This window comes from Pelmatolapia mariae, linkage group LG23 (assembly GCF_036321145.2).
Source record: "Pelmatolapia mariae isolate MD_Pm_ZW linkage group LG23, Pm_UMD_F_2, whole genome shotgun sequence".
Taxonomy (NCBI): domain Eukaryota; kingdom Metazoa; phylum Chordata; class Actinopteri; order Cichliformes; family Cichlidae; genus Pelmatolapia; species Pelmatolapia mariae.
The window spans coordinates 33616259-33640850 of NC_086246.1; the positions used below are offsets into that span (position 1 = coordinate 33616259).

Here is a 24592-nt window from a genome sequence, read left to right on the forward strand (position 1 = left end):
CATTTGGCATCCCTTCACAAACACACATTCCTAGTTAAAACCTCACAAAAAACACATATATAGTACTTGAACAATATGAATCAAATAAAAAACATATCTTATTTAGTTCAGTGACAGCAACAGTGTAGGACAAAGCGTTATAAAAACAAAGCTGTTTTTATAACGCTTTGTCCTACATCTTGAAAATAGGAACCTCCCTCCTGGGGAAAGAAGCTGAAATTCACCCCTTACAGGATGGGAACCATTTTTAAGAATTGATTAAGCCATCTGTTGTACTTGTGTAGAGTACAGGGAGGCTAAACAGGACTGTGACTCACCTATCAGACGACTGGACCATCTCACTATATGATTCAGTGAGTTTTTCTCTGTGACAGAGGTCTGACCAAATCATGTTACCAAACAAAAAGATAAAACAGACTCAATAAAAGAATGATAAAACAAAGTTAAAAATTTTCAGTCAATGTGGAAATGAGCAAGTTTCCTGAGGCAGTAAAGGCGATGGTGACCCTTTTTACAGGCCGATTTGCAATTCTCATCAAAGTTCAGTTTTTCATTGATTATAGTCCCAAGATATTTATATGATTGCACTTGCTCTATTTTCTGTCGGAAAGAGTCCATCACAGCACAAAAAAGTAGCTTTAGTAAAGGTTAGAAATGATCTTCATATGGCCTCTGACAGTGGACTCATCTCTGTGCCTCTCCTGCTAGAAAAGGTAGATTGAAAAACACTTCATGTCATGTGTGTTAATTAAAATGACATCATGCAATTCATCTTCTCGGCAGGAGAGGGCGAAAAATCACCACTGATGAAGAGTTCAAGGAGATGTTAGTGACAGTCGATGTTTCTTTGATTGGATCAGTTTTTAAAAGCAGCTGATTTTATAAAATGACACAAACACGAGAGACACTGAATGTCTTGAATATTTTATTCAAATACTGCCTCAGGAAACTTGCTCATTTCCACATTGACTGAAAAATATTGGATGTCCACTTATTTAAGAATTATGGAAAAATCACATTAAGAAAGAGAAATCAAACATTCATTATAATGAGCTCAGACCTATTGAAAATGAAGAGGAGCTGGTTGTGAACTGTGCGTCAGAGAAACACATCATACTGATATTTACTGTGAAGCCTCGAGTGGAAAAAAACAACAACGTGGATCTTGGAATAATCATGGTTCCATCTTTAAAGGACTGAAGAGGAAGAAGTTTACAAGGAATCATTTAGAACAGTCATCAACTCATTGAATCCATGAATCTGAAAATGTGTTTCTGAGTGAAAGAAACAGACATGTACAGACTGAACTATCAGTTCAACAGTCAGAGTGTTTCTCTAACAGGAGGACACTCTTTCTCTCAACTCAGCACAGACACACTGAGGCACAAGGAAAGAAATAAAATGCAGGATAAAGAGTTTCAGTGAATGTGTTGTTGAAGGTGTGGAGGTGGATCAGAGTGTCAGAGGAGAATCTGTAGAAGGACAGAGTGCCAGCAGGACAGTCCACATACACTGCTACTCTGTTAGAGACGGAGGAGGAGGAGGAGGAGGAGGAGATGGATGTTCGACTGTTATCGTGACAGACGGAATCAGGACCATTATCAGTGCAGTTCAGACTCCAGGACTGATCATTGTATCCAAACACACAGTCATAACTGTCTCCTTTCCTTCTGATGCCTCTGTAACTCACTGACATGTCAACTCTTCCACTCCACTCGACCTCCCAGTAACAGCGACCAGTCAGACCATTTCTGCACAGCAGCTGAGGCCAAACATCAAATCTGTCTGGATGATCAGGATATGACTGAACCTCCTCCACATGTGCCACATTCCTGTAGTTGTCAGACAGTTTGAGGTTTGTGTGTACTGTGTTCGTGTCGATTGTGAGTTGACAGGAATCTGATGGAGAGAACAAACACAATCCAGCTGCAGTTACTGATCCATCAACTGTTCATTGATTGACACTTTGATGATGACTCCTGACATCAGAGATGTGAATGAGTGATGTGACAGTTTGAAGATGTTTGAATGTGTGCTGCTTTGTTTTCATGAATCACATTAAAAACACACTTACACTTCCTCAGACCTGGTGTCAACCATTGTTCTCCAGCAGGCTCCACCCTGAAAGGAGGAGGGGGGTCAGACCAGCACAGTCTCTTTCAGCATTATTGTAGGGCCTACCTTACAATATAAAGCACCTTGAGGCAACTATTGCTGTGATTTGGCACTGTATAAATAAAACTGAATTGAAAATTGAATTGAATACACTTACTGTTACACACGGATAAAGGAACAGTCCAACATTTTCACACTAAACTTGAATCCATACATTGATCAAGCTGCTGATGATTTGGACTGATCCTGGATCTTTCAGTTCTTTGAAGTAGTTGTTGGATTTGTTGTTACAGCAATAAATCTGAATGAAGTCTCGCTCCACCATTTTATTCATCGAAATATAGATGTTCAGTTTTTTTTTTCTAATGGTACTCTCATGAACCTTTACCTTCAACTTGTTGATGAGGTCTGGAAAGTATGAGATGGAGCTCTTGGGTTTTTTGCAGCTACTCTTTTGGTTTCTTTTTTCCTGGGTCACAGTCTATTCCATCCCTCATAATTACCTTCTACTAATATTTTCCCTTTTCTCTGGGTCTGCATTTCTTTTTGTGTTCTTTGCCCCTGTGCTGATTCTGTCATGCCCTCATCTGGAAATACGTTGCAAAAAAAGCTTAAAAATTATTTCAGACATTTTATAGTTAAGTGCAAGACCAATTCAAAAAAGACCATCAAAGATTCAACCATGTTACAGTTATTCAACCTTGTTGCAGTAAAAAATGCAACAGAATTGATGATTTTGGTTAATAGCAGCAGTAACTATATCTTGCTAACACAGTGGATGCCACATTGCAAATAGGGCATGAAAAGATTGTAATATTTTAAGAATTATTGCTTATTTTTTCCTATACAATTGTACACCATCCTTTACGCAAATAGCAGAGTTTAAGTACTGATCCTGACAAGTTTCATCTGGTTTTAAAAAACCACACAAACAGAACATGGAGCACAGAGACAAGAGTGACAAGGAAGACGCAGAACAGAGAGAGCACGGAATCAAAACCTAAGAGCTAAACTCTTAACAAGAATAAAACCGAAACACCAGATAGTAATAACCAAAACAGCAATACTAGACAATCAGACTAACACCAGAACTCAAAACACTGGTTTACCGACCCAGGACCATGACGACAATAGCTTAAATAGAATTGCACTGGAGATCGTGCGGAAATATTGGAATTTCAGAAATAAGTTGTACAATTCTTTTAGAAGTAAATGTATTAGTAGTTAAAGTAGGTATGTAAATTAACACATTATTGCAAAATCTTTAGGAGTAATTTGAATATCTTTATATATATTTCTTATATTTGATATTCAGCTAAGCTATACAAATAGTCATGAGGGACATGTAAATATGCTTGCATGAGAGTCACGCACATGGAAATAAAGCATTTTGTGATTATTTACGCATTATTTTTTATTTATTTGAAATAATCCAAAAAGTCAGTAAATGGCAACAAAAAACAGTTATTATTGTTCCCGGAGAAACTCCTCGAGTTCCACAACATAAATATCTCATTATCATTAAACTAGACTAGTGTTTCTGTTGTGATCAAAGAACAAACTTTGCAACATTTGTAACACACATGACAAAAAGGAACTGAGTGAACAACAGAGAAAACATTTCAGAAACTCTATCATTCCCTGAGAAAAGTATATTCTTCCTTCTCTATCAGACATTCTCTCCATACCTGAGTGTGTCCAGTCTCCAGCATGGATCCTTCAGTCCAGCCAAAAGCAGATTTATTCCTGTGTCTCCTGGGTGGTTGTAGCTCAAGTCCAGCCCTCTCAGATGGGAGGGGTTGGAGATCAGGGCTGAGGCCAGAGAAGTACAGCCTTCCTCTGTGATCAGACAGCCTGACAGACTGCAGACAGAACAATTGATATGTGAACACTTTTTTGGTCCTGTGTTATTGCTCCTTGCTTCTTCTTCTTTTTTTTTTTTTTAAGATTAATTGCCATGCATTTAGTTAATTTTTGATTTCTTTATAGCAGCAACAATTTAGAACACATAATACAAGTTGTGTCAACTTTTATTATGATAATGAGGTACTATAAGGTCTTTCTTTTTTTTGTTTTTTTCTTTGCCTATTGTATTTGCTAGTTTTTTTCAGTATGCAAATGTACTACTTATGGTACATGAAACCTGCAGTCAGCTGACACTAAAATGCTTCTCCCACTGAAAACACTACATCCAGATTAACAGAATCAACCTTCTGGAACTTCAGTCCTGCTGTTTCTTTAAAAGGGACCTCTGGCTAATACGTCGGGCTCTGTGTTGTGCTTGTAGCCGAAAACTAGCTTTATTTTCTTGTCTGGGTGAACTTTGCTAGGGAGAGACAGAGAGAGGCGTTGAAAGGCTGCTCCAATGGAACTTATTGTTTCGGAGGAAAACACGAACACAGTGTACAGTCGAGTCTTAATAGCTTACTTACAACTGGGCTCGTCAGGCACTCTTTTTGGCTGCAGTGGTTGCTATTATTATATTTACATACTTCCATCTCGTACTTTTCCACTTTCCTTTTTCTCCCTCCCTCGCTGACAGACACATCACGGGTATGGCCATCCATTCTCCCTGCAGCACGGACTACACTGCCCACGAGGCTACATTCTTTAGGGCTATGCCTGTAACACTTTGCCTATTGCCTTCATATTAAAAATTTTTTGAATAATAATTTTTAAAAATATTTCTTCACGTCATTATGCGGGCAGCAAGCAGGGGTGACATGGGCCATGAGATTGAGACACAGGCATTAGAGCCTCTTATTGCGTGTTTTGTTTGGGTTTCCACTGGCGTGGAATTACCAGAAATAGAGAGGGCATAGCCGAACATATCAAACAGGAAAATACTGCCGCGTAATCCATTTATTTCAACAAAGTAACTGTATTCTGAATACCACCTTTTTAAACGGTAACTGTAACGGAATACAGTTACTCATATTTTGTATTTTAAATACGTAACACTGGTACATGTATTCCGTTACTCCCCAACACTGGACCTTGTTTTAAACATCTGTAAATGGGATCCTCAGGAGCCACTCATCCAGTTTGGAGGTCGCTGCCCCGACTGCTCCGATTACTACAGGAACCACTTTTGCCTTCATCTTCCATATCTTTGTGAGCTCCTCTCTCATCCCATGGTATTTCTCATGCTTCTTATATTCCTTCTTCCTGATATTGCTATAACTTTATATAGCTACGACTAGGGCCGTCTTCCTCTGCTTGGTCTAGCTCCTCCTTTAGCCATTTCATTATCCCAGTAGTGTATCTGCTCACTGGTAGGGCATACGTATTAATTGCCCAGATCTTGTACTTCCCAAGATGGGTGGTTGTGGCTTTCCTAGAAGACTCATTTGCCTGTGGGATTCCCAGGTACTGGAAACTGTCCTTAGTGTCTGCATTGCTGCTTTCTGATAGTCCAATTCCCTCAGTTCTGACTACCCCCCTTCTCTTTGTTACTGTCAGAGTACATCTCCAGTCCAAATGATTTTCAGATGTCAATGCTGTGCATCCTAGTGGTGTGGATCAGTGAATCAATGTCTCATTCACTTCATGGCGTACAACTTGATATCATCCATGTAACACACCTAGCTAAGGATTGCTCCATTCCATTGTTCGTATCTGTAGCTAGAGTAGTTAATGATCTGGCTGAGGGGGTTCAGGCCTATTCATTACAGCAGTAAGGACAGAACATCCCCTTGTAAATCCTGCACATGGTGGTAACTTGTGTGATAAGAGCCGTTTAACCGGCCCTTGTAAGGTTGATGAAGAGTGTGTTTATTACAGGACAAGCACTGTGGAATTCCCAGTACCAGTGTGGTCATGAGTTTTTGACTGTCCTGCTGAGTGTTTCTGCTGCCTCCTCTCAACCACTGAATACAATCCACATTACAACACAGACTGGACATATATACCTAGTCATATATAGTCGCATACACTATATACCTACACTGGAGGTTTTTATATATTGGAATCGCCATGTTAATCATTTAACCTATAAATTCAAACTGTATATAACCCATCAACTTAGCTCAAACATTATGCACATTTATATTGAACCTTCATACCACTTGTACACTCGCCAGCAGTTTTTTCTGTCTTTGTGTGTCTCTGCTGTTTGTGCTTAAAGGCTCAACACCCCAGGGTTTGCTTTGCATTCTTTGCTGTATGTTTTCTTGCTGTTCTGTGTATTGTGATGCGCTTTTTTGTTGTTCATATAACTATTTAATAAACTGTGTTCATTAACATTGGAGGAGGAGGCTGGAGGAGATTTCCTCATTGTTTCTGTCTCCCCTATTTCATCCCCTATCTGGATGAGAGAGATGAGAGAAGTAGGAACAGACAGAGCGAGAGGGACAAAAAGAGACAGAGAGGAAGGCAACACGACAGCTTTTGTGCATAATAACGTCAATAAAGAGTCATGCATTGTGCAATGCTAAAAAAAACATTCCTTAGAAATATGTATGGCAAAATTCTGTCCCATTTCTGTGAGAATAGTCTTACCTTCCTTTGGCCTGTGTACTTTCTTTGGTTTTTCTTTGTTCTACACAAAATCTATAAATATTTATTTATTTCCATTTTCAATTTTGTTTTAAGAATTGGAATTTTAGGTCTTTTTTTCATTTCCTGCAGTCTTCTGAATTATGTATTCTATATCTACAATTCATAACAATAAAAGGGAATTAATATATCTCAAATACAAAATAGCCCTAAACTCAGCCCAGCCAACTATTAGTTAGCTATCAAATGTGTATGAAGTCACTTGTTATTATGAAATATAAAACATACAAACAAACAGAAAATCTGAATATTAAAAAAAATCTACAGTAATGGAGAGCATAACACCACAGGAAAAAGTTAAAAGAAATTTGGTGATTCTGTGAGGGTTAGCTGTTTAAGTATTAACACAATTCAATTTGTTACGATCAGCAAAAATAGCAGATTCCTGACCTGAGAGATTCCAGTTTACAATGTGGATCTTTCAGTCCTTCAGAGAAAAGCTTCACTCCTGAATCCTGCAGGTCGTTGTTACTTAGGTCCAGCTCTCTGAGACTAGAGGACTGGAAGTTGAGAACAGAGGACAGTGCTGCACAGCTTCTTCCTAAGAGATTACAGCCATCCAGTCTGAAAAGCAATATTTGTGATAAGAGTAAATTACTGTAGACCTAGACAAAAGAAAAGAAAAAAGAAATTTCTATACCCACTTCAAGGTTAAAAAAAAAACAACTAAAATTTGAGTTGGAGCAAAAATGAAATATTTTAAATTTCCTTTGTGAAAAAACAATTAAATCACTCTGTCTAAATACTCCTTTTGGCATAGTCAAAAGGCACTATTGGTCACTTTCCAATAGAATGCAATAGAAAAGTAAAAACTCCTGGAAGTTTGCGTGATATTCTTGCAAAAGCATTTAGAATGAAAACCATAAACAAGCAAACAAACAAACAAAGGAACAAATAAATACATATAACACTTAGATAAGTATTTACAACCATGAAACTAAAAATTGAGCTCAGGTGTATTCTGTTTCCACTGATACTGTTATCTGTCAGATATATCTAAAAGTTGAATAGAATCCACCTGTTGATTGGGTACGATTCATAAAGGCACTTGCTGGTCTATACAAGGTCCCATAGGTGACAGTGTGCATTTCAGAGCAAAAACAGGGAGGTAACCAAAAATCCAGTGTTGACTCTAACAAAGTAGAAGAGAGGAGAATGTTCTAGAAAGACAAACATTTATACAGTACTCCACCACTCTGTCTTTATGGTAGTTGCCAGATTAAAGCACTCCTCAGTTAAAAAGACTATGATATGCAACCAAATTTGTGATTCATAATTATCTTTGCTAATTCTGTTTTGTTCTGTATTAATCAAAGCCATATAAATGAGTTTGTCCACTAAAGAGCCTCATGAACCTCTCAAATAGCTATAATCATGACAGAGAATAGCTTCAGCATGGTTATCAGCACCTGGGAACATCAGCTCAAAGACAACAGCAAGCCTCACTTTAGAGCATGTCCATTGCAATTGTGAATTCATAAACTAAGTCATCTGTAAACTTTTGGAAACTTAAAAATAAAATCTTTTTGATTTAACTTAAAGCATTTTTTACCTTATGGAAAGAATCCATTTTAAGTTTTTTTTATTTGCACATTATTTCTTTTGTTTAAATACTACTAGCACTTCAGTTTGTATTAAATGATATTTTGATTTATATTATTTTTATTTTGATAGTCCTATTAGGTAATGTCTAAAATAAATTATTATTTTAAAATTCATATGTTTCCTGGGCTATTGTTTTAATTTGCTGTGGTACAAGACAACAGAGTAATATTCACAGGTGGGGAGACTTGAGCAGGTGAGATACTGGAGCCTAGAAAAGGAGGCTTGCCCACAGGAAGTGGTTAATTAATTAATTTGAAGAAAAAAAAAACGCGTTAAAAAAATTAACGCATTTAATCGCACTATGCATTCCAAGCAAAGAGGAACTTTTGTCAATGCATGATTTCTTGGTATACCGATTATACTGATACAGCTACAAAAATGGAAGAATCTGAAGAAAGTGCATTGATCGGAGGCTAATTTAATTTCAAAAGACTACCAGACGGAAGCCTTGATAAAAGCGTGGTGTTGTGCAAACTGTGCAAAAAGGAGTTTGCATACCACCGAAGCACTTCAACCTTATGGTACCATCTAATGCAAAACATGTTGCAGAGCTGTTAGCACTAGCAGTCCGAGTACCAACAAAACGTGTTGGCAGCCCAAACTTGAGGACTGGCTTCAGGACCAAAATTAGTAAGTCAACATCGGACAAAATTAAAAATTCTCTCGCAAAATGGATTGCTCTGGACTATAGACCACGATCAGTGGTAGAAGATAGGGGGTTAGAAAATGTACTACAGTTAGCGTCATGAAATCCAACTTTTCAACTGCCGTGTCGAAAGCTTTATGACACTGAAAAGTAAACAAAATTGGATGTATTACAGACAGCCCTGCCAATATATAGGAAGTACACCAGGAGCAAACAAGACTGGGGCAACAGAAAGAGCCACTCATACAGGATGTTTCCACATTTTGGAATTCAACGTTGGGTATGGTTTCTCGTCTACTAAAGAATCAAGAGACTGTTTTTACTGCTTTAGAAAAACAAAAGCACAAGCTACAGTTGTGGCCAAAAGTTTTGAGAATTACATAAATATTGGAAATTGGAAAAGTTGCTGCTTAAGTTTTTATAATAGCAATTTGCATATACTCCAGAATGTTATGAAGAGTGATCAGATGAATTGCATAGTCCTTCTTTGCCATGAAAATTAACTTAACCTTTCCACTGCATTTCATTGCTGTCATTAAAGGACCTACTGAGATCATTTCAGTAATCGTCTTGTTAACTCAGGTGAGAATGTTGATGAGCACAAGGCTGGAGATCATTATGTCAGGCTGATTGGGTTAGAATGGCAGACCTGACATGTTAAAAGGAGGGTGATGCTTGAAATCATTGTTCTTCCATTGTTAACCATGGTGACCTGCAAAGAAACGTGTGCAGCCATCATTGCATTGCATAAAAATGGCTTCACAGGCAAGGATATTGTGGCTACTAAGATTGCACCTAAATTTATAGGATCATCAAGAACTTCAAGGAAAGAGGTTCAATTCTTGTTAAGAAGGCTTCAGGGTGTCCAAGAAAGTCCAGCAAGCGCCAGGATCGTCTCCTAAAGAGGATTCAGCTGCGGGATCGGAGTGCCACCAGTGCAGAGCTTGCTCAGGAATGGCAGCTGGCAGGTGTGAGCGCATCTGCACGCACAGTGAGGCAAGGACTTTTTGAAGATGGCCTGGTGTCAAGAAGGGCAGCAAAGAAAGCCACTTCTCTCCAAAAAAAAACCCATCAGGGACAGATTGATCTTCTGCAGAAAGTATGTTGAATGGACTGCTGAGGACTGGGGCAAAGTCATATTCTCTGATGAAGCCTCTTTCCGATTGTTTGGGGCATCTGGAAAAAGGTTTGTCCGGAGACGAAAAGGTGAGCACTACCATCAGTCCTGTGTCATGCCAACAGTAAAGCATCCTGAGACCATTCATGTGTGGGGTTGCTTCTCGTCCAAGGGAGTGGGCTCACTCACAATTTTGCCCAAAAACACAGCCATGAATAAAGAATGGTACCAAAACAGCCTCCAACAGCAACTTCTTCCAACAATCCAACAACAGTTTGGTGAAGAACAATGCATTTTCCAGCATGATGGAGCACCGTGCCATAAGGCAAAGGTGATAACTAAGTGGCTTGGGGAACAAAACGTTGAAATTTTGGGTCCATGGCCTGGAAACTCCCCAAATCTTAATCCCATTGAGAACTTGTGGTCAATCCTCAAGAGGTGGGTAGACAAACAAAAACCCACTAATTCTGACAAACTCCAAGAAGTGATTATGACAGAATGGGTTGCTATCAGTCATGATTTGGCCCAGAAGTTGATTGAGAACATGCCCAGTCGAATTGCAGAGGTCCTGAAAAAGAAGGGCCAACACTGCAAATACTGACTCTTTGCATAAATGTCATGTAATTGTTGATAAAAGCCTTTGAAACGTATGAAGTGCTTGTCATTATATTTCAGTACATCACAGAAACAACTGAAACAAAGATCTAAAAGCAGTTTAGCAGCAAACTTTGTGAAAACTAATATTTGTGTCATTCTCAAAACTTTTGGCCACGACTGTAGTCATTTTAACTCCATCAGAGCTGGTAAAACTCCAAAAGCTGGCGACTGTCCTTGAGCCATGCAGGTAAATGAAACAGTTTTATAACTTACTGTTACTGTTTCTTCAAAAAGCTCTATAGTTGACAGTTATTGTGTAGATTAATAAGTACATTATTGAACTGTCTACTACAGGTTTGTGACTGAGCTTCTTGGAGGTGAGACATATGTGTCATGTTCAGTGGTTTTACCTGCTTTCTGCCACCTGCATCACACCATAGAGGTCTCTGATCATGACTCAAACTACATGGTGAAATTTAAGACTGCCTTCACATAGGACCTATCCCAACGTGTGGCTGCACTCAACCATCAGTGGCTCAAGATAGCTACTGTGCTTGACCCACGCTTTAAGGACTTAAAGTGTCTTACAAGGGGAGAGCGAAACGAGGTTTGGACCAGCCTTGAGGCACTGCTGCAGGAACAGTGTAAAGATGCCACCACAAAAGAGCCAGCAAAGACAAAGAGCCTCCTCCTCTCTTCATTGTCTTCAGACTCTGTACAAACTCAGGGCCCTGTTACCCAGGCCTTCCTCATCTGAATCAGAGTAGAATCCACCATCAGCGAGACAGACTGCCGGCTGCAGTGGTGGTCCAGTCAAGCAGGGACCCACCCACAGCTGTCTGTCCTGACCCGCAAGTATTTGATTAGTCCTGCCACTTCTGTCCCATGTGACAGACTGTTCTCACTTGCAGCTCAAATAGTAACAAAAAAGAGAGCTGCCTTGAGCTTTGAAAATGTAAACGCTAGTTTAAGTAACTGGCTGAAAGAGATAGACAGTAAATAAGCATAGAGGTATTGTGAGTCTAAAATGTTCGATGATCACTCTGTTTTAGCCTAATGTACAAAATAATTTTGGCTAAGGTTACTCAGAGTTTAGGGTGATGCTGTTCAAATAACCTTTTATGTTTCTGCCTTATTTTTTTAAGAAGGAAAACCTGCACTTTGTGTTGAAATTATTATTGTTATTATTATTATTATTATTATTATTATTATTATTTAAAGACAATATCAGTTTGAAAATGTACTTAAAGTACATAAAATAGCACTTTATTTTTAAGTCTGCCCAATTTTGGCCAGGGCTATTATTTTTGTTCTCTGTTTTGAATTGAAATGCAGTTTAAATTCTGTTTTTCCTCAGATAAATCAAAAGAGCTTGAGTTTACAATATTAATGTCTATGTCTATTATTTGATTCTGTTGCCCACTAAAACCCTTTTAAATTAAAAAAAAACATTTGGGCTTTGGGGCAAATTTTCTTGTGTGATTAAGTTTGATTAATTGAGATAAATTAATTACAAAGCCTCTAATTAATTAGATTAATTTTTTAAATCAAGTCCCACCCCTAGTTTCTTGTAGCAAACACTTTGAATTTGTTTGTGCTGATATTCATTTGTTTTGTACTGTTGGCTTTGTGTTAATAACTAAATACTGAGAGAAAGATTATTTGTGTGTCCTCATTAGGATAGGGATTTATGTAGGGTTGTAGTCTGTAGGTTAATATTATTAAATAAGACAATGCATTTCTGATCATTTTACAGATAAAAGTAAGTCATGTCTTTGATATGCTGCTTAGCCATGGTGATGACTCTCAAAGCTGAGCCAAGTAAGATGGATAAGGAATTGAATTGATAAGTAATTTCAACAATGGAATCAGAATTGCTCAATTCTTGTCAATTCCAATGCCTAATACTTATGTACATATTATATTTTTGGTTTGTATTTTTTTATGAATTTCCCAAAATTTCAAGCGAAATCTTTTTACTATGTCATTATGGGGTTATTTTGTGTTCAGTTTTGAGGTAAAAAATTAATTTGATCCATTTCAGGTGAAGACTGTAATATGACAAAATGTGGAACAAGCAACCAGCTCTGAATGCTATCCAAAGGTATTTTCTTATTTTGGCAAAATGGATCCTGGAGGTGCTTAGTGTTGACATCTGAATTATTCTGGAGAGATAACACTGAAGGATGGAGAGAGAGTTATGCTCCACCGATTACAAAGTTTCTCCACTACAGGGACAAATGAAAGATAATCTATACTTAGTGGAGGGAAAAATATGTTTTTATCTGTTAGCACTTTCTATTACAGCTCGGTAATAAAGGGGTAAATGGTAAATGGCCTGTATTTGTATAGCGCTTTACTAGTCCCTAAGGACCCCAAAGCGCTTTACACATCCAGTCATCCACCCATTCACGCACACATTCACACACTGGTAATAAAGGGGTAATAGTCTGGTAACAAGGGGAACAAGCGGGTTATTACTATGCAATTACCAAAGTCATAACTATGTAATATCCAAGTAATATCATGGCAGCAACAGTGGTTACAGTTGAGTAATATTAGCCTGACCCGTGACTGACACCCTCATCACCACTGTGGAGTCATTCCGCTTCCTGGGTACCACCATCACCCAGGACCTCAAGTGTGAGCCCACCATCATCTCCGTCATAAAGAAGGCCCAGCAGAGGATGTACTTCATGAGGCAGCAGAAGAAAATTCAATCTGCCAACATGGATGATGATGCAGTTCTACACTACAATCATTGAGTCCATCCTCACCTCCTCCATCACCGTGTGGTATGCTGGAGTCACCATCAGGGGCAAACAGAGACTGCAGCGTGTTGTGCGCTCTGCTGAGAAGGTGATTGGCCGCAGACTCCCATCTCTGCAGGACCTATACACCTCCAGGACACTGGGGCGTGCAGCTCAGATCACAGCTGACCCTTCTCACCCTGGAGTCTGTTTGATATGCCCCCCTCAGGCAGGAGGCTCCGGTCCATTTGGACCAGAACCTCTCGCCATAAGAACAGTTTCTTCCCCTCTGCTGTTGGACTCATGAACAATAACCATAAGACTGTTCCTACTACAAACACATGACCCTATACTGTGTCATCTACATCTGTTCCATTTTTGCACTGATCATCACCTGCATCTATGTATATATCAATCTTCTTAGCACTTTTAATTTTAATTTTTGTATTTATTTAAGTGTTTGTCTTATAATATATTTCGCACTAAGTGCCGCAGCAATTTCCTAAAGTTGTAAACCTGCTCAACATTTGGCAATAAAACCCTTTTTGATACTGGTTGTTTTAAAAGGTTATTACCTGGTTATTAATATGCTATTAAACAGACACAAGCTGTTTTGAATTTTGCAGCTCTATAGCCTGCTTATTACATAGAAACTACCACAGTTGTTTCCAGATAATAGTCACAAACTTTTAAAGTTTGCTTTAATAGGTTACTAATGTGTTATTAAAGGGAAACAGGCAGTTTTGCATTTTGCAGCGCTCTATCCTGTTTATTAAACAGAAACTACCAGAGTTATTTCCAGTTAATGGTCACATTTCTTTAAGTTAGCTTAATAGGTTATTCATATGTTATTAAAGAGAAAATGGAATTTTTGCATTTGGCAGCTCTGTTTCTTGTCTATTACACAGAAACTGCCGTGGGTAATTAAGGGATAATAACTTAGAAATGATTACCACATTATTATGTTCTTGATTATGTTAGTTTAGATTAATCAACACCCCCGAGTCACTCTAACTACCAGAAACCTTGAAGTACAGGCCGAGGGGGCGGTGTGGCAGCAATTTTTCACACCAGCCTATTAATCAACGAAAGACCAAGACAGACTTTTAATTCATTTGAAAGCCTGATGCTTAGCCTTGTCCACCCCAGCTGTGAAACTCAGAAACCAGTCTTTCATTTATCGTCCACCTGGGCCTCACACAGAGTTTCTGTCTGATTTCTCAGACGTTTTATCTGATTTAGTGCTCAGCTCAGATAAAATAATTATTGTGGCTCATTTTAACATCCATGTAGATGTTAAAATGACAACATGGCATTTAATCTGTTATTAGACTCAATTGGCTTCTCTCAAATTGTAAAAGAACCCACCCACCACTTTAATCACACTCTAGATCTTGTTTTTACATATGGCATAGAAACTGAACAATTAACAGTGCTTCCTGAAAACCCTCTCCTGTCTGATCATTTCCTGATAACATTTACATATAATAATTGATTACACAGCAGTGGAGAGTAGACGTTATGACAGTAGATGTCTTTCTAAAAGCGCTGTAACTAAGTTTAAGAATTTAATCCACCCACTGCTATCGCCGTCAATGCTCTGTACCAACACAGAGCAGAGCAGCTATCTGAACGCTACTCCAACAGAGGTCGATTATCTTGTTAATAATTTTACTTTTTTTAAACTTTAATTATACGTACGACTCTGGATACTGTAGCCTCAAAAGGCCTCAAATCAGAAGTACCTGACTCTGTGGTATAATTCTTAAACACATAGCCTAAAGCAGATAACTCGTAAGCTGGAGAGGAAATTGCATGTCACAAATTTAGAAGATCATCATTTAGCCTGGAGAAACAGTTTGCTGCTTTATAAGAAAGCCCTCCGTAAAGCTAGAACGTCTTACTATTCGTTACTGATTGAAGAAAATAAGAACAACCCCAGGTTTCTCTTCAGCACTGTAGCCAGGCTGACAAAAAGTCAGAGCACTGTTGAGCCAACCATTCCTTTAGCGTTAACTAGTAATGAATTCTTGAACTTCTTCACAAATAAAATTTTAATCATTAGAGAAAAAATTACCCATAATTATCTCACAGATGTAATATTATCTACAGCTACTTTTAGTACCATTGATATTCATTTAGACTCTTTTTCTCCAATCGATCTTTCTGAGTTAAGTTCAATAATTGCTTTCTCCAAACTTTCAACGTGTCTTTTAGACCCCATTCCTACAAAACTGCTCAAAGAATTCCTGCCATTAATTAATTCTTCAATCTCTAATAATCGGCTATGTACCACAGGCCTTCAAGGTAGCTGTAGTTAAACCTTTACTCAAAAAGCCATCTCTAGACCCAGCAGTCTTAGCTAATTATAGGCCAATCTCCAACCTTCCTTTCATATCAAAAATCCTTGAAAGAGTAGTTGTCAAACAGCTAACAGATCATCTGCAGAGGAATGGCTTATTTGAAGAGTTTCAGTCAGGTTTCAGAGCTCATCACAGCACAGAAACAGCTTTAGTGAAGGTTACAAATGATCTTCTTATGGCCTCTGACAATGGACCCATCTCTGTGCTTGTCCTGCTAGACCTCAGTGCAGCGTTCGATACTGTTGACCATAATATTCTATTAGAGCGATTAGAACATGCTGTAGGTATTACAGGTACTGTACTGCAGTGGTTTGTATCATATCTATCTAATAGACTCCAATTTGTACATGTAAATGAAGAGTCCTCTTTACACACGAAGGTCAACTATGGTGTTCCACAGGGTTCGGTGCTAGGACCAATTCTGTTTACATTATACATGCTTCCCTTAGGCAGTATCATCAGAAGACATAGCATAAATTTTCACTGCTATGCAGATGACACGCAGCTCTATCTATCCATGTAGCCAGATAACAAACACCATTTAGTTAAACTGCAGGAATGTCTTAAAGACATAAAGACCTGGATGGCCGCTAACTTTCTGCTTCTTAATTCAGATAAAACTGAGGTTATTTTACTCGGCCCTGAAAATCTTAGAAATATGGTATCTAACCAGATTCTTACTGGATGGCATTACATTGGCCTCCAGTAACACTGTGAGGAACCTTGGAGTCATTTTTGATCAAGATATGTCCTTCAGTGCACATATTAAACAAATATGTAGGACTGCTTTCTTCCATTTGCACAACATCTCTAAAATTAGAAATATCCTGTCTCTTAGTGACGCTGAAAAACTAGTTCATGCATTTATTACTTCCAGGCTGGACTACTGTAATTCATTATTATCAGGCTGTCCTAAAAACTTAAAAATAAGCCTTCAATTAATGCAAAATGCAGCAAGAGTACTGACAGGGACTAGAAAGAGAAAGCATATGTCTCCTGTATTGGCTTCCCTTCATTGGCTTCCTGTTAAATCTAGAATTGAATTCAAAATCCTTCTCCTCACATACAGGGTCTTAAATAATCAGGCCCCATCTTATCTTAATCACCTTATAGTACCATATCACCCTATTACAGCACTTCACTCTCGCACTGCAGGCCTACTTGTTGTTCCTAGAGTATTTAAAAGTAGAATGGGAGGGAGAGCCTTCAGTTTCAGGCCCCTCTTCTGTGGAACCAGCTTCCACTTTGGATTCGGGAGACAGACACTATCTTTACTTTTAAGATTAGGCTTAAAACTTTCCTTTTTGGTAAAGCATATAGTTAGGGCTTTCACCTTTCTCACTCATTATGTGTTAATAGACCTCTCTGCATTGAATTGTACCTGTTCTCAATCTCTGGCTCTTTTCCACAGCATGTCTTTATCCTGTTTTCCTTCTCTCACCCTAACTGGTCGCAGCAGATGGCCGCCCCTCCCTGAGCCTGGTTCTGCCTGAGGTTTCTTCCTGTTACAAGGGAGTTTTTCCTTCCCACTGTCGCCAAAGTGCTTGCTCATAGGGGGTCATTTGATTGTTGAGTTTTTCTCTGTATGTTTTATTGTAGGATCTATTGTACAATATTAAGTGCCTTGAGGCGACTGTTGTTGTGATTTCGTGCTATATAAATAAAATAAAATTGAATATTCTTTTGTTCAAAACAGTACTTAAAGACTAAACGCATGAACACATATTTACTTACAGGGCTTTGTCGGTGGCTTTGACCACTGGCAGCAGCCTCATAAGAGCCTCCTCTGAAGCTGAATATTTCTTCAGGTCAAACACATCCAGATCTTTTTCTGATGACAGTAAGATGAAGACCAGACCTGACCACTGAGCAGGGGACAGTTTATCTGTCGAGAGACTTCCTGATTTCATCCACTGTTGGATCTCCTCCACTAGAGAACGATCATTCAGTTCATTCAGACAGTGGAACAAATTGATGCTTTTCTCTGCAGACAGATTCTCACTGATCCTCTCCTTAATATACTGGACTGTTTTCTTATTGGTCTGTGAGCTACTTCCTGTCTGTGTCAGCAGCCCTTGTAGAAGAGTCTGATTGGTCGGCAGTGAAAGACCCAGGAGGAAGCGGAGGAGCAAGTCCAGGTGTCCATTTGGACTCTGTAAGGCCCTATCCACACCACTCTGGTGGATATAATGGAGTTTTGGTTCATTCAATAATTTAGATTTCTTGGTGATTGTTTGTTGTTCTTCCAGCAGATTGACTCCAGAGTTGATGAAGGTCATGTGGACATGAAGAGCAGCCAGAAACTCCTGAACACTTAGATGGATGAAGCAGAACACCTTGTCCTGGTACAGTCCTCTCACCTCTTTAAAGATCTGTGTGAACACTCCTGAGTACACTGAGGCTGCTTTGATATTGATGCCACACTCTGTCAGGTCTGATTCATAGAAGATCAGGTTTCCTTTCTGCAGTTGATCAAAAGCCAGTTTTCCCAGAGACTCAATCATCTTCTTGCTCTTTGGACACCAGTGTGGATCTGTCTCAACTCCTCCATCATACTTGACCTTCTTCGCTTTGGCCTGAACCACCAGGAAGTGGATGTACATCTCAGTCAGGGTCTTGGGCAGCTGTCCTCCCTCTCTGGTTCTCAGCACATCCTCCAGAACTGTAGCAGTGATCAAGCAGAAGACTGGGATGTGGCACATGATGTGGAGGCTTCGTGATGCCTTGATGTGGGAGATGATCCTGCTGGCCTTCTTATCTCTGAATCTCTTTTTGAAGTACTCCTCCTTCTGTGAGTTAGTGAACCCTCGGACCTCTGTCACCATGTCAACACAGTCAGGAGGGATCTGATTGGCTGCTGCAGGACGTGTGGTTATCCAGAGGCGAGCAGAGGGAAGCAGTTTCCCCCTGATGAGGTTTATCAGCAGCACATCCACTGAGGTGGGCTTTCTAGGGTCAGTCAGGATTGTAGTTTTGTGGAAGTCCAGAGGAAGTCGACACTCATCCAGACCATCAAAGATGAACACAACTTTAAACTCTTCAAAGCTGCAGATTCCTGCTTCTTTGGTTTCAGTAAAAAAGTGATGAACAAGTTCCACCAAGCTGAACTTTTCCTCTTTCAGCACATTCAGCTCTCTAAAAGTGAATGGAAATATGAACCGGATGTCCTGGTTGGCTTTGCCTTCAGCCCAGTCGAGGGTGTATTTCTGTGTTAAGAATGTTTTCCCAATGCCAGCCACACCCTTTGTCAGCACTGTTCTGATTGGTTCATCTCTTCCAGGTGAGGCTTTAAAGATGTCTTCTTGTCCGATTGTTGTTTCTAGACTGTCTATTTTCCTGGATGCTGTCTCAATTTGTCTGACCTCATGTTCATCATTGACCTCTGCAGTCCCTCCCTCTATGATGTAGAGCTCTGTGTAGATCTGATTCAGAAGGGTTGTTTTTCCTGATTTAGCAATCCCCTCAGAGACACACTGAAACTTCTTCTTCAAGAAAGACTTAAGATTTGGTTCTAAACCTCCCATGGGAATTCCTAAAGGAACAAATGAATGAAAGTCTACATTCAGAATTTATTATGTGCACATACATGCATTTTATTCCATCTTTGAGACACTAGTAAATGTCTCATTCAGGAGGCAGCTTAAATTTTTATCTATCCTTACTGCTCAGCAGACGGTTAGCCAGCTCCACCTGCTTCATTCTCCTCAAGAAGTCTAGTGTGATCTTCAGAAATGCCTCACTGCTGCTCCTCTTCCGCTCATCATCCTCCATCTGAGAATGATGAGCAGTTGGGTAATCTGGACTCAGAACCTTCTGTATCTTCTTCAGCTCGTTCTTTATGAAAGTGATGATGTTGTCCTCCAGCAGCTGGAACAGAATACTTTATGAGTGACCCAATCAGACTGAAATCATGGAGCCAAATATCAGATCCATGTTGGACACACTGACAACCCACTGGTCTACAAAGAGCAGCATGGAGATGACCATGAACAGAATAGATAGAAGTAGTTGTTGTAGATGTACAGACCATAAATATTGAGTCCAGTTCTGTTTGATGCTGCTGGGCAGACTGACTACTGGGAACCTCTGAGCTCTCCTGGTCCACTCTATGGAGGAATCATAAAAAAATAGATTAAGTACAGAGTCACTATTCAGCCATAGAAATGTTGACAAAGACCATGATTTATATAGCTCCCCATATTTCTAAATGTCTACTACTTCAGCTGCACTAAAAATCTACAGCTCCGCTTAGTGTTGTACTTTCAGTCTTCCAACTAAAACCCAAAATCAGTTGCTAACAAATCCTCTTTTGGAAAAACAAACAATTTGCTATATAACAATCACCCATTTAATATATGAATAATTCCTTCTTCAGCTCAACAACAATGTTTTGGCCATGACTACAGAGTTGATAACTGTCTCCTACTCACCCACTTCCTGGTAGTCAACCATATACTTATCTAAGAGGTTGAAATCTCAGTGTTTGGTCACAAAAGAACCAGGGAGAGGTCCCTCTATGAAAGCTTACCACTGACAAAGGTTTCATCAGATCAGAGTAGAAGGCACACTGTGAATAAGATCAGACTATGGTAAATGGTAAATGGACTGGTTTTTATATAGCACTTTTCTCCTCTTTCTGAGCACTCAAAGCGCTTTACACAACTTTCTCCCTCACACAAGGAGAAAGCACTTTTTCAAGCACTTTTTTCTATGCTCTTTTTATAAGAGCGTATAAGTGCTGCTTGGGGTTACTATCTTGCCCAATGATGTTTGGCATTCAGAGTGGAGTTTCCCCACCTTTTTGTCATTGTAGCCAGATGTGGTAATACTTCTAAGCAACGTGTAAGAAAATCTGGCATAACGTCTTGTGTTTCCATTAGGAAACGCAGTCATAATAGACACTCATTTATGTACTGCCTACCTTCCTGTATTATAATATTTCTCAGAGTGTCCATCATTATCATGGACTCATAAACTGTGAATGGATGCCATGGTTAGCACTGTCCCCTCACAGCAAGAAGGTCATGGGCTTGAATTAAGTATGTGGTTGGGGTCTCTCTGGGTGAAGTTTTTATGTTCTCCCCCATCTCTGCCTGAGTTCTCCCTCCATATTCTGACTTCCTCCACAGTCCAAAGGGATACATGAGGTTAGGTTAACTCAGTGGTTCTCAAACGCTTTACATCATTCCCCACGTGGCAGGAAGAAATACTTTCATGCCCTATCTAAACAAAACAATGAAAGAGAAGTCTAGCTGCAATTTTATTTAGATAAAAAACTAATTCAAAATAAATTCTTTGGTAATTTTTGTTTTAACCAAACAACTTTCATTTCAAACAACTATTTGAAACTTACAGTCAGGTCCATAAATATTGGGACATCGACACAATTCTAACATTTTTGGCTCTATACACAACCACAATGGATTCCAAATGAAACGAACAAGACATGCTTTAACTGCAGACTGTCAGCTTTTATTTGAGGGTATTTACATCCAAATCAGGTGAACAGTATAGGAATTATGACAGTTTGTATATGTGCCTCCCACTTCTTAAGGGACCAAAAGTAATGGGACAATTGGCTTCTCAGCTGTTCCATGGCCAGGTGTGTGTTATTCCCTCATTACCCCAATTACAATGAACAAATAAAAGGTCCAGAGTTCATTTCAAGTGTGCTGTTTGCTTTTTGAACCTGTTGCTGTCAACTGCCAGGATGAGATCCAAAGAGCTGTCACTACCAGTGAAGCAAGCCATCATTAGGCTGAAAAAAACAAAACAAACCCATCAGAGAGATTGCAAAAACATCAGGCGTGGCCAAAACAACTGTTTAGAACATTCCCAAAAAGAAGGAACGCACTGGTGAGCTCAGCAACACCAAAAAACTAGGAAGACCACGGGACACAACTGTGGTGGATGACCAAAGAATCCTTTCCCTGGTGAAGAAAACACCCTTCACAACAGTTGGCCAGATCAAGAACACTCTCTAGGAGGCAGGTGTATGTGCGTCAGAGTCAACAATCAAGAGAAGACTCCACCAGTGTGAATACAGAGGGTTCACCACAAGATGTAAACCTTTGGTGAGCCCCAAAAACAGGCAGGCCAGATTAGAGTTTGCCAAACAACATCTGAAAAAGCCGTCGCAGTTCTGGAACAACATCCTATGGACAGATGAGACCAACATCAACTTGTACCAGAGTGATGGGAAGAGAAGAGTATGGAGAAGGAAAGGAACTGCTCATGATCCTAAGCATACCACCTCATCAGTGAAGCATTGTGGTGGAAGTGTCATGGCGTGGGCATGTATGGCTGCCAGTGGAACTGGTTCTCTTGTATTTATTGATGATGTGACTGCTGACAAAAGCAGCACAATGAATTCTGAAGTGTTTCGTGCAATATTATCTGCTCATATTCAGACAAATGCTTCAAAACTCATTGGACGGCGCTTCACAGTGCAGGTGGACAACGACCCAAAGCATACTGCAAAGCAGCCAAAGAGTTTTTGAAGGGAAAGAAGTGGACTGTTTTGCAATGGCCAAGTCAATCACCTGACCTGAATCCGATTGAGCATGTATTTCACTTGCTGAAGACAAAACTGAAGGGAAAATGCCCCAAGAACAAGCAGGAACTGAAGACTGTTGCAGTAGAGGCCTGGCAGAGCATCACCAGGGATGAAACCCGGCGTCTGGTGATGTCTATGTGTTCCAGACTTCAGGCTGTGATTGACTGTAAAGGATTTGCAACCAAGTATTAAAAAATGAATGTTTGATTTATGGTTCTTATTCTGTCCCATTACTTTTGGTCCCTCAAGAAGTGGGAGGCACATTTGCAAACTGTTGTAATTCCTACACCGTTCACCTGATTTGGATGTAAATACCCTCAAATAAAAGCTGACAGTCTGCAGTTAAAGCATGTCTTGTTCGTTTCATTTGGAATCCATTGTGGTGGTGTATAGAGCCAAAAATGTTAGAATTGTGTCGATGTCCCAATATTTATGGACCTGACTGTATGTCACTAGACTGCTTCATTAGTCTGCACCACTTCTTCAAAAAAGCAACAAGTTAAGCAGAATGTGAACATTGCCAGAAATCCAAAAATAAAGTTCATTCTTAGTCTTATAAAAATAAGAAATCCAGAAACTTGTGAACAGTGATGAAAAATATATAATTTAGTGCGAGGTTAATACTATTCGCTCTTAGTGGCTGAGCCTGTTTTTGACTGCAGAGCTTTTCAAAATGTGATTACAGGTTTATATACTGCCACTCTCAAATCATGTTCAATGTTCAACCTAGATCTAAATTTTGTTTTCAGTGAGACAACAGCAGAAAACCCCATCTCACAGAGATAGGACGTGGCAAACGGAAGCAGAATGCCCACAGCTTTCTGTCTTATGAGTGGATGCTCCCTCTCCACACCAAGCCAGAATTCACTCAGTGTCTGAGCTGCAAACCTGAGCCTCAGTGTGGAGTCAGAGGTGATCTCGATGAACTGGTCTTCTTCAGCAGAACAAAAATCAGCAGGTGCAGAATGATGCATTAAATGGATCTCTCACCCAGTCATATTAAGCACTGCTGCTTGGAAAGTATTTCTCAAAAAATGGTCTCAGAGAAGAGATGTGTTTTTTAAGCCAGTGGATCACTGTGGTAGATCCCAACTCACTGGCTTCAATAAAGTTCTTCATTGATTCTCAAACGAATCAACATTTTTTTTCCTCAAGTCGCCTGCTGTACATCTCAAGTTTTCGAGTGAATGCACTGATTTTGTCTGGCAGTTGAGGAAGATGTTTGTCTCTGCCTTAAAGCTGAAGATTTAAACCATTAAGCTTTCCAAATCTGTCACTTAGATAGGCCAACTTCATCAGAAAGTCTTCATTATTAAACTTGCTTGCAACTTAATGCATGCCTTCCTCCTGTAAAATCATCCGAATTCTTCTCTGAGCTCAAAGACTCGTGTCAGCACTTTACCTCGCAAAAGCCACCTTGCCTCACTGTGAAACAAAACAGCTACATGCTTGGCTATTATCTCCTGACAAAGTGCAGTAAACAGTCGCTCTTGAAGGGGTCTTGCTTTAATCAAATTCACCACGACAACGACGTCAGTTAAAACAGTGTTGAATTTGGGGTTAATCTGCCTCGATGCGAGCACTTCTCTGTGTATGAGGCAATGCGTCTATTGCGCATTTGGTGAGACAATCTTGATAAGTGCCTGCAACCCCTTCTTTTTCCCTGCCATTGTCTATGCACCATCCGTGCAAATGCTTACACAATTTTCCCATTTAAGGTCATGTTCTGTAAAATAACAGTCACGAGGCTTAAATAGCTCATCAACGGTCGCTCTACTTGGGACATACTTGCAAAACAGCAAATCCTCACACAAAGCAAACATCAGCAATTGACAAAGAGTCTTTATTGCTGTCTGTAGCCTCATGCACTTGTAAGGCAAAAAGCTTGTTCTTTAGTGCCTCAATTAGTTGTTCTTCAATGTCACTTGAAATATCACATATACACCTTGCAACTGTGTCATTAAAGAAAGGTATGGCCTTTAATTTTGCAGCACTTTTCTCATATATAAAGCTGTGGGGACTATGAGCTTTTCAGCTATCTTGCCTGTTTTTTTGCTCTGAGCAATTCTGTATGCAACTTTGTATGATGCCATTAATGCTTTGCTGTTTACTGATGTAGATTTTACAAAGCGTTTTTCCTGCTGATGGTGTTCTCCAAGTTTTCTTTGAAAGAAGTCAAGTGGCTTATGGATGTCACTGGGGTGTAATGTCTCTAAGTGTCTTCTTAATTTGTTGGGGCTCATACTGTCACCTGCCAGAGTTTTCAAACATAAAAAACACACCGGT

At 39.5% G+C, this 24592-nt stretch overlaps 1 protein-coding gene across 3 annotated transcripts in view; it reads right to left on the reverse strand.

Moving 5' to 3' along the window:
- Positions 1-176: 176 nt before the first annotated feature.
- Positions 177-24592, reverse strand: part of LOC134620338 (NLR family CARD domain-containing protein 3-like) — a 40453-nt gene continuing 16037 nt past the window's right edge. For all 3 annotated transcript variants that reach the window (XM_063466467.1, XM_063466466.1, XM_063466468.1), the window contains 7 exons: positions 19778-19856; positions 19413-19617; positions 17485-19282; positions 7063-7236; positions 3804-3977; positions 2075-2121; positions 177-1899 (listed from right to left, as the gene is read on the reverse strand). In XM_063466467.1, the coding sequence (XP_063322537.1) occupies positions 1364-1899; positions 2075-2121; positions 3804-3977; positions 7063-7236; positions 17485-19282; positions 19413-19617; positions 19778-19856 (3013 nt within the window). In that variant the 3' untranslated portion in view covers positions 177-1363. The remainder of the gene's footprint in view (positions 1900-2074; positions 2122-3803; positions 3978-7062; positions 7237-17484; positions 19283-19412; positions 19618-19777; positions 19857-24592) is intronic.